We start from the raw sequence: 11168 nt of genomic DNA on the forward strand, positions 1-11168 counted from the left end.
ATAAATTTGAATTGCTGAAGTTGAGTCATAAATAGGGCAATACTTCAAAAAAAATAGTTTTTTAACTCTTGATGCTCAAAAAATAATAATGAATCAAAATCAATTTGCTTTGAATTGCTGTAGTTGATCGTAAGCTTTGACAGTAAAAAAAAAAAAAAAAAAAAAAAAAAAAAAAAAAGACTTATTTTTTTAACACTTTTATGAGTGGGACCCTTTTGGATCACCAATAATTTTAGTGTTTGTTTGCTTATTTTCAAACTGTCAATGCTCAAAAAATAATAATGAATCAAAATCAAACAAACAAACACTAAAATTATTGCATATTTTGTGTGTTTGCCATAAAAACTAAGTGTTTTTTATTTGACAAAAAGCGCATAAAACAAACGAAAAAAAACGTAAAAACTTATAATTGCTGAAGTTGATCTAGAAATGTAAGCCTTGAAAGTAATTTTTTTTAAATGATGACTTATTTTTAACACTTTTATGAGTGGGACCCTTTTGGATCCCCAATAATTTTAGTGTTTGTTTGCTTGTTTGATTTTAAACTATTAATACTCAAAAAATAATAATGAATCAAAATTAAAAAAAATTGAATTGCTGAAGTTGATCTAAAGATGTAAACCTTGACAGTAAAAAAAAAAGAAAAGAAAAAAAAAAAGACTTATTTTTAACACTTTTGTGAGTGGGACCCTTTTGGATCCCCAATAATTGTAGTGTTTGTTTGCTTATTTTAAAACTATCAATGCTCAAAAAATAATAATGAATCAAAATCAAACAAACAAACACTAAAATTATTGGGGATCCAAAAGGGTCCCACTCATAAAAGTGTTAAAAATAAGTCATACCTTTTTTCTTATACTTTCAACACTAAAATCTCTACATCATCTTCAGCAATTATGAGTTTTTATTTGTTTAATGCACTTTTTGTCAAATAAGTCGGCACTTTGAGGGCGTGTTGCTTCATTTCTTGCAGCCTTTTTTTTTTTTCTTCGTTTTTTTTCTTGCAAGCATGAAATGTGATTGGTGTGCAGCTCCACAGCAGCTCCACAGCAGCAGAAGCGGCCGAAGCAGCAGCACGTACCGCGGGCTCCTCTCTCCCCTCTCCCCGGGCGGGCTCCAGCGCGCTCCTTATACGGTTCAGTGGGGGCACCATATCCGGCGGCACCAGGCTCCACCCGAACGTGTGCCCGCCCTGGAAGACACGCAGGCGCAACACGCACACACACACACACGCACGTCCACTATGCGCTTCTTCTGAGCACAGGCGCGCATTCTCAGCACCATGGGGAGTCCCGCCAACAGCACCGAGGTCCCCCGGAACGCCAGCGACCCGTTCCCGCGCGACGAGGAGGTGGCCCAGGTGGAGATCCTGGTGCTGAGCGTCACCTTCGTGGTGGCGGTGGTGGGCAACGTCAGCGTCCTGCTGGCCATGCACAACACCAAGAGGAAGATGTCGCGCATGCACCTCTTCATCCGCCACCTGAGCCTGGCCGACCTGGTGGTGGCCTTCTGCCAGGTGCTGCCCCAGCTGTGCTGGAAGATCACCTACCGCTTCTACGGGCCGGACGTGCTGTGCCGCGTGGTCAAGCACCTGCAGGTGACGGGCATGTTCGCCTCCACCTACATGATGGTGATGATGACCGTGGACCGCTACATCGCCATCTGCCACCCGCTCAAGACGCTGCAGCAGCCCACGCGGCGCTCCTGCGTCATGATCGTGTCGACGTGGACGTGCAGCCTGGCGCTCAGCGCGCCGCAGATCTTCATCTTCTCCCTCAGCGAGGTCCGCAACGGCACCGGGGTCTACGACTGCTGGGCGCACTTCGTGGAGCCCTGGGGGGCGCGCGCCTACATCACCTGGATCACCGTGGGCATCTTCCTGGTGCCCGTGGTCATCCTGGTGGTGTGCTACGGCTTCATCTGCCACAGCATCTGGAGGAACATCAAGTACAAGAAGCGGAAAGGCGCCGCCGGCAAGGACGGGCTGATCGGCAAGAACTCGGTGAGCAGCATCACAACCATCTCCAGGGCCAAGCTGAGGACCGTCAAGATGACCCTCGTCATCGTGCTGGCCTACATCGTGTGCTGGGCGCCCTTCTTCATCGTGCAGATGTGGTCGGTGTGGGACGACAACCTCCAGTTCGTCGGTGAGTGCGTGGCGGAGACGCGCGGCTTTTACGCAATGATTACGCGCCGCGCGTAAAAAGCCTTGCGCTTTACGCACCGACCCAAAACTATTCATTTGCCATCTGACCCCCGTAAAAGATTGTCATCCACGCTCCTAATATGTTTATCTGCGTCCACTAATATTCATTATGCACAATGAAGACATTGCATTTGTAGAAACTTAGTCATATTTATCAACGTTTTGTTCTTGTTATCAGGTGTTGTCCCGATACCAATATACTAAAACTTATTTAGATACTTTTCTAAATAAAGGGAACCACAAATAATTGCAATATTGGCTATATTTTAACAAAAAAATCTCACGGTACATTAAACATATGTTTATTTAAAAAAAATCAAAAATAGCAATATTTGTAGTAATAAAAAAAAAAAGTTTAGACATAAATATCGATACAAAAGTATCGATATTTTAATTTGACGGTCGATATTAGAGCATAAAGAAGTCGTATCGGCGGTATTGATATTTCACATCACTTGTACTTGTATCTATTTTGGTACCGGTACCGGTACTAAGATGTATTCCGATACTTTTCTATATAAAGGGGACCACAAACAATTGCAATATTGGCTATATTTTAACAAAAAAAATCTCACGGTACATTAAACATATGTTTATTTAAAAAAATAAAAAATAGCAATATTGGTAATAATAATTAAAAAAAAGTTTAGACATAAATATCGAGACAAAAGTATCGATATTTTAATTTGACGGTCGATATTAGAGCATAAAGAAGTCGTATCGGCGGTATTGATATTTCACATCACTTGTACTTGTGTCTATTTTGGTACCGGTACCGATACCAAGATGTATTTCGATACTTTTCTAAATAAAGGGAACCACAAACAATTGCAATATTGGCTATATTTTAACAAAAAAACTCACGGTACATTAAACATATGTTTCTTTTTTTTAAATAAAAAAATACCAAATATTGGTAATGGAAAAAAAAAGACGTTTAGACATAAATATCGATACAAAAGCATCGATATTTTAATTTCACAATCTACATTAGCACATAAAGATGTGGTATCGGCAGTACTTGCATCTATTTTGGTACCGGTACCAAAATGTATTTCGATACTTTTCTAAATAAAGGGAACTACAAACAATTGCAATATTGGCTATATTTTAACAAAAAATCTCACGGTACATTAAACATATGTTTATTTTTAAAAAAAATCAAAAATAGCAATATTGGTTATAAAAAAAAAAAAGTTTAGACATAAATATCGATACAAAAGTATCGATATTTTAATTTGACGGTCAATATTAGAGCATAAAGAAGTCGTATCGGCGGTATTGATATTTCACATCACTTGTACTTGTGTGTATTTTGGTACCGGTACCGGTACCAAGATGTATTCCGATACTTTTCTAAATAAAGGGGACGACAAACAATTGCAATATTGGCTATATTTTAACAAAAAAAATCTCACGGTACATTAAACATATGTTTATTTTAAAAAAATCATAAATATCGAGACAAAAGTATCGATATTTTAATTTGACGGTCGATATTAGAGCATAAAGAAGTCGTATCGGCGGCATTGATATTTCACATCACTTGTACTTGTGTCTATTTTGGTACCGGTACCGGTACCAAGATGTATTTCGATACTTTTCTAAATAAAGGGGACCACAAACAATTGCATTATTGACTTTATTTTAACAAAAAAAATCTTACGGTACAATAAACATATGTTTCTTTTTTTTAAATAAAAAAATACCAAATATTGGTAATGAAAAAAAAAAAGTTTAGACATAAAGTACAAAAGTAGCGATATTTTAATTTGACAATCGATATTAGAGCATAAAGATGTGGTATCGGCGGTATTGATATTTCAGTATGGACGCGCACATCACTCGAGAATGGAAGTATTTTGGCTTACGATAAAGGCACAGCAATCCACTGACGAGTCCCCGCTAGCGAGCTAAACTAGTGGCTAACCTCCCTCCACAGTGTTTAGCTACTTCTAAATCACTAACAGTTAAAGTGTGTTCAATGATGATAGAAATATACATATTTGATATGATATATGGTAATACTGTACGTATGTTACCATATATTATAATACACGGACTACTGTTGTCCCGATACCAATATTTTGGTACCGGTACCAAAATGTAATTCGATACTTAAGGGGACCACAAACAATTGCAATATTGGCTATATTTTAACAAAAAAATCTCACGGTACATTAAACTAATGTTTGTTTGTTTTTTAAATAAAAAATAGCAATATTGGTAACAAAAAAAAAGTTTAGACATAAATATCGAGAAAAAAGTATCGATATTTTAATTTGACAATTGATATTAGTTGCATAAAGATGTGGTATCGGCGGTATTGATATTTCACATCACTTGTACTTGTATCTATTTTGGTACCGGTACCGGTACCAAGATGTATTTCGATACTTTTCTAAATAAAGGGGACCACAAACAATTGCACAATTGGCTTTATTTTAACAAAAAAATCTTACGGTACATCAAACATATGTTTCTTTTTTTAAAAATAAAAAATATCAATATGGCCAAGTATGCGGCCATTGTTAATAGCAATAAAAAAGTTTGGACACCCCTGAACTAAAGTAGCAAAATTATCGATATTTTAATATATTAGAGCATAAAGATGTGGTATCGGCGGTATTGATATTTCAGTATGGACCTGCACATCACTCGAGAATGGACGTATTTTGGCTTCAAAACTTACGATAAAGGCAAAGCAATGCACTGACGAGTCCCCGCTAGCGCGCTAGCTAGTGGCTAACGTCCCTCCACAGTGTTTAGCTACCTCAAAATCACTAACACTTAAAGTGTGTTCAATGATGATAGAAATATACATATTTGATATGAGATATGGACATACAGTACATATGTTACCATATTTTATGATACACGGACTAGTGTTATCCCGATACCAATATTTTGGTACCGGTACCAAAATTTATTTCCATACTTTTCTAAATAAAGGGGACCACAAACAATTGCAATATTGGCTTTATTTTAACAAAAAAATATTACGTTACATTAAACATATGTTTCTTTTTTTTTAAATAAAAAATACCAATATTGGGAAAAAAAAAAAGATTTAGACATACATATCGATACAAAAGTATCGATATTTTAATTTGAAGATCGATATTAGAGCATAAAGATGTGGTATCGGCGGTATTGATATTTCACATCACTTGTACTTGTATCTATTTTGGTACCGGTACCGGTACCAAGATGTATTTCGATACTTTTCTAAATAAAGGGGACCACAAACAATTGCATTATTGGCTTTATTTTAACAAAAAAATCTTACGGTACATTAAACATATGTTTCTTTTTTTTAAATAAAAAATATCAATATGGCCAAGTATGCGGCCATTGTTAATAACAATAAAAAAGTTTGGACACCCCTGAACTAAAGTAGCAAAATTATCGATATTTTAATATATTAGAGCATAAAGATGTGGTACCGACAGTATTGATATTTCAGTATGGACCCGCACATCACTCGAGAATGGAAGTATTTTGGCTTATAATAAAGGCAAAGCAATGCACTGACGAGCAGTGTTGGGTTAGTTACTGAAAACCAGTAACTCGTTACAGTTACTAGTTACTTTATTTCAAAAGTAACTCAGTTACTAACTCAGTTACTTACACCAAAAAGTAAAGCGTTGCTGTGAAAAGTAACTATTTAGTTACTTCTTTTTTTCTTCTTTTTTTTTTAAAGCTCCCATTAATGCCCTTTTAGCCTTCATTTCAGTACTGTTATTGCACTGGAGAATAATACAATCTGTTGATCAACTTGACATGCATTTTTATTTTCCTTTTAACATAATTAATGAAAAACAGTGCAACATAAAAAGGCATTCCTCCTTTCTTTAAACTTGGACCAATGACCATTAATAAAAAACAAGTTAAAGTGCAACATAAGAAGGCAAATCATCTTCCTTGAAACATAGGTAGTGAAATAAAGCCTGACATTTGGAGTGATGCTGCTGTCTTCCAAACTTGGAGCCATGGATTGTAGCGTCCTTGTTTTCAGTGGCAGGATCATTGACACAGATGGTTAAGTTTCAGTGCTCAGTAGAGATGTAACACTTTTGGGGTGTTTAAGCACCTGGAGGACCTCATCTGCCACTCTCACATCATCATCAGACAGGGTGACATTTGTCTTCAGGGTGTTGTGGGTCAATGCAGAGTATATAGCTGCCTGCTGCTCCAACATATCATAAGTGGAGTTCCACCTCGTTGGGACATCATGTATGAGCTTATGAGTAGGCAGCTTTAGCATTTCTTGCTTTGTCTTAAGCACATGAGCAGCTGTTGTGCTTGGGTGGAAGTAGGAAACCTCCTTCTTGATCCTCCCAAGGAGGCGCTCCATCCTATTGACTGAGATTCCCTTCTGTGATGCCAAATTCACTACATGTGCAAAGCACCTACCTGTGGTCCCAGTCCTGCCTCATTCACTGTAATTATTTGATTTTTGGCATTATCACGTGTGACTGGGATATCTTTATCTTCCATTCCTCCACTGCTTGTGTCAGTACCCCCGGAAGGTGACTCTCGTAGAGGGGGCGTGTCTTCTCATCTCCCAGTCTGCTGTGATGAAGTGAGCACTTATAGTTCCCCTGGACGTCCACCCGTCTGTCATGAGCGCAACAGATGATGCTCGGGATAGTTCATCCACAACTTTTTTCTTCTCCTGCTCATAAAGATCTGGCACAATCTTATCGCTGAAGTGGGTGCGCGACGGGATGTCGTAACGTGGCTCAAGCACGTTCAGCATGTGTTTAAAACCCTGGTTTTGCACAACCGAGTCTGCACCTATAAACACACCGATTCAATGGCGCGGGGCGTTCAAGCTCCTCCGTTACTCCGCTCGCCATGACCACGCTGTGTGTGGACTGAACGGGCCAACAACTTTTTTTTTGTTTGTTTCATATATCAAACCACGGATCACGTGTGTGCCTCCCCTCCCCACACCCACACCCAGACACACACATAGACCGCGCCTCTTTTCTTCTCTCCGGCTTGTGACAGAGGAAGATTCAGAAGAACGACACCGCAGCGCTTCTGTTTCTTGCCGATACTACATCAAAAGTAACGTAAAATAACGCAGTAACGCATCATGTAGTAACGGTAACTGAGTTACTGAATATAAAAAATAACGCGTTCGATTACTAGTTACCGCCGAAACTAACGGCGTTACAGTAACGCGTTACTTTGTAACGCGTTAGTCCCAACACTGTTAATAAGTACTTAATAATGACTAATTAAGCGCCAATATGTTACTTATTTGCATGTTAATAAGCAACTAATTAATGGTGAATATGTTCCCCATACTAAAGTGTTACCGACTTAATTTAGAGTTATTTTGACACTAAGGGAACATATAAGGGTTAGGGTTAGGGTTAGGGTTACTAATAAGCAATAATTCTGAGGTTATTGAGGGAAGACTCGTAGTTACTGGTTGTATAATAAGGCCATGCAGAATAAGGCATTAATAAGTACTTAATAATGACTAATTAAGAGCCAATATGTTACTAATTTACCAATGGGGACGGCGTGGCCCGGTTGGGAGAGTGACCGTGCCAGCAACCTGAGGGTTCCTGGTTCGATCCCCACCTTCTACCAACCTGGTCACGTCTGTTGTGTCCTTGAGCAAGACCCTTCACCCTTGCTCCTGATGGGTCGTGGTTAGGGCCTTGCATGGCAGCTCCCGCCATCAGTGTGTGGATGTGTGTGTGAATGGGTGAATGTGGAAATAGTGTCAAAGCGCTTTGAGTGCCTTGAATGTAGAAAAGCGCTTTACAAGTATAACCCATTTACCATTTGTATGTTAATAAGCAACTAATTCAGTGGTTCTTAACCTTGTTGGAGGTACTGAACCCCACCAGTTTCATATGCGCTTTCACCGAACCCTTCTTTAGTGAAAAATAAAAGGTTTTTTTCTTAATTTAATCTTAATTTATAAATATTAATCATGAAATTATGTTTTTATATTAAATACATACTAATAAAGATATATTTTACAAACAGAACATTACAGGAATGTACACATGATCCCATGTTTACATCTCATTGTGCAAAATGTGAATGTTTTAGTGGGAACTAAATGCGATATCGGAAAGGGGTACAAATTATTTCCAAAGCAGGACCTCCACCCAGACATACAATACTAGTACACAGCTCATGAAAAACAATATGTTGTGTTACTGTCATTGTAAGCGGGCCAAAACACTTATTTTAGAACATAATCCCATGGAAATGACTGCTGTCATTTGATTATAATAATAAAACATCCATCCATCCATCCATTTCCTACCGCTTGTCCCTTTTGGCGTCATTAACTTGGTATTTAGTCAGATTTGGGACAGGTGTGCTGCAGGTGTGGCCACAGTGTGCACATCTAAGTTAAAGTACCAATGATTGTCACACACTAAGTGTGGTGAATTTCGTCCTACGCATTTGACCCATCACCCTTGTTCACCCCCTGGGAGGTGAGGGGAGCAGTGGGCAGCAGTGGTGCCGCGCCCGGGAATCATTTTTAATGATTTAACCCCCAATTCCAACCCTTGATGCTGAGTGCCAAGCAGGGAGGTAATGGGTCTCATTTTTATAGTCTTTGGTATGACTCGGCCGGGGTTTGAACTCACAACTAGGGATGATGTTTGATAAGAAATTATCGAGTTCGAGCCTATTATCAAATCCTCTTATCGGACCAATTCCTTATCGATTCTCTTATCGAGTCCAGATAGGTTGTTGTATATGGAAAAAAAAACACAATATTTGGTTTAACAAAAGCTCACTTATATTATATAATTAAAAAAATGTAATCTAATAAATAAATAAATATTGACTGTTACCCCCCTAAAAAAATTAAAAATAAATAAATAAATATTGACTGTTGTTACCCAAAGTATATTAAGTGGGATTTTTCAGAAAAACAAATATATACAGTAACACAAAAACAACCTGTCTCTGTGATCACTATAGGTGTATAAATAATAATATAGTGTTAAATAAAATCAGTCCCTTGGGCACAAAACTGAAAATAATACAGCTCTCCAAAAAGTCCACTTCTGCTGCTATTTGACATAACTGTTAGTTATGATGCTTTGACATTTTTGTACTTTATTTCTTTATTGAAAGAAAATTCTATGAAGAGAAAAGTTGTTTGCAAATGTGGTTACAATGCTAAAAAATGAAAAGTTAAAGCTAAAAAAAGAAATACACTTTATTGAGTTAACATTATTTCTTTATAGCGGGAAAGATGTTATGAGCTAGGGAATATAACAACTACACTACCCAGCATGCAACGGGAGCGACGAGCATGCGCGGTAGCCCCGAAAAGTGTTGTTGCATGTCGCCACCCGGCAGCTAAGAATGAGGTTATGAGCACGCTGTGAAAGTAAACGTCAAGAACTCAGCCAACACGCCTCGTCTGCATTATTTATAATTAGACAGACAACACATATACAGTGTGATTTTGTTTTCTTTACAAGGAAAGAAAAACAAAAGTTAAAAAAGGGAGATATGTTGTATATATATGTATGTGCTGCGGTTGCTTTAAGAACGTTGCGACAGCTGCCGTAAAGGAGGTGCGTTGCTAGCCTGGTTGCTATGTTTCCGGTTGGTCGTAAAAGTGTTGGTCATGTGTTTGTACCCTGCTCAAATCTCTCAGTAAAGTTATTCATTGGATTATACCTTTTGTTTTGAACTTTATTACACCTTGGAGCGCTTTTTCCGGTCCATTGTTTTTCCTGCTTTCCCTATCTGCGCCTAATGAATGAGCTACGTGACGTCATTTCTTGTGATGCCCCACGGAGCATTTCTGGTCGGGACGGGATTCGTTCCCAGGGATTCGAATAAAGAACCAACTCTTTTTCTTTACTATAGTGGTCTCGATAACGGGTACCAGTTCTCAAAAAGGGATTCGAGTCCGAGGACTCGGTTCTTTTCTTATCGAACAACCGGGAAAATCGGTTTTGAGTATCATCCCTACTCCCAACCTACCCATCTCAGGGCGGACACTCTAACCACTAGGCCACTGAGTTAGAGGGAACATTGTTTGGGGGTATCCATAATACGCCGATAGGGAGAAGTTTTTATTTACACGATGAGACGGGTGTGTCTTGGCCTCCGCCGAACCCCTGAGGCCGACTCACCGAACCCCTAGGGTTCCATCGAACCCAGGTTAAGAACCACTGAACTAATTAATGGTGACTATGTCATACTTGCCAACCCTCACGGATTTTCCGGGAGACTCCCGAAATTCAGCGCCTCTCCCGAAAACCTCCCGGGACACATTTTCTCCCGCAAATCTCCCGAAATTCAGGCGGAGCTGGAAGCCACGCCCCCTCCAGCTCCATGCGGACCTGAGTGACGTCAAGTGCGCAACAACACGTAAATCGTTGGCCAACCAAAAAGTAACCCCAGTACGCTATAGCCAACATTCACCAGGAGATGGCAACAGACAAACATAGATAATAACTCTATTACATTATTCCCATTTTAGAAATGTATAGAAGTTACTCAAAATAAATAAACAACCCAACCAAAAAATACAGCAGCTCAATTAAAAAACTGTACTTAAGCCACATTCTTTTTTTTTTTTTTTAGTGCTGAACTCTTAACCCTCATTTGTAAAAAAAATAACATGCTTATTATACAAACAGTATTTGTACACCTTTAACACAGATTTTTATACTGTCTTCAGAGATTCAGTTTTTTTGGTGGTACTCGAAACCTTTCTGGGTACCTGCGAAAGGGTGTTCAGCATGGTTAGAAAAATAGTGACAGAGAATAGAACAAGGATGGACAATTCAACCCTTAACTCAACAATGAGTAGAAGAGCGTTATGTGTGTGTATATGTGTAAATAAATGAACACTGAAATTCAAGTATTTATTTTATTTATATATATATATATATATATATATATATATATATATATATATATATATATATATATATATATATATATA

At 38.5% G+C, this 11168-nt stretch overlaps 1 protein-coding gene across 1 annotated transcript in view; it reads left to right on the forward strand.

Moving 5' to 3' along the window:
• The first annotated feature begins 1146 nt into the window (after positions 1-1146).
• avpr1aa (arginine vasopressin receptor 1Aa) overlaps positions 1147-11168 on the forward strand; it is an 11267-nt gene continuing 1245 nt past the window's right edge. The window contains exon 1 of the mRNA XM_061924869.1: positions 1147-2147. Coding sequence (XP_061780853.1) covers positions 1283-2147 — 865 coding nt within the window. The 5' untranslated portion in view covers positions 1147-1282. The remainder of the gene's footprint in view (positions 2148-11168) is intronic.

Source organism: Nerophis lumbriciformis, linkage group LG29 (assembly GCF_033978685.3).
Source record: "Nerophis lumbriciformis linkage group LG29, RoL_Nlum_v2.1, whole genome shotgun sequence".
NCBI classification, from domain to species: domain Eukaryota; kingdom Metazoa; phylum Chordata; class Actinopteri; order Syngnathiformes; family Syngnathidae; genus Nerophis; species Nerophis lumbriciformis.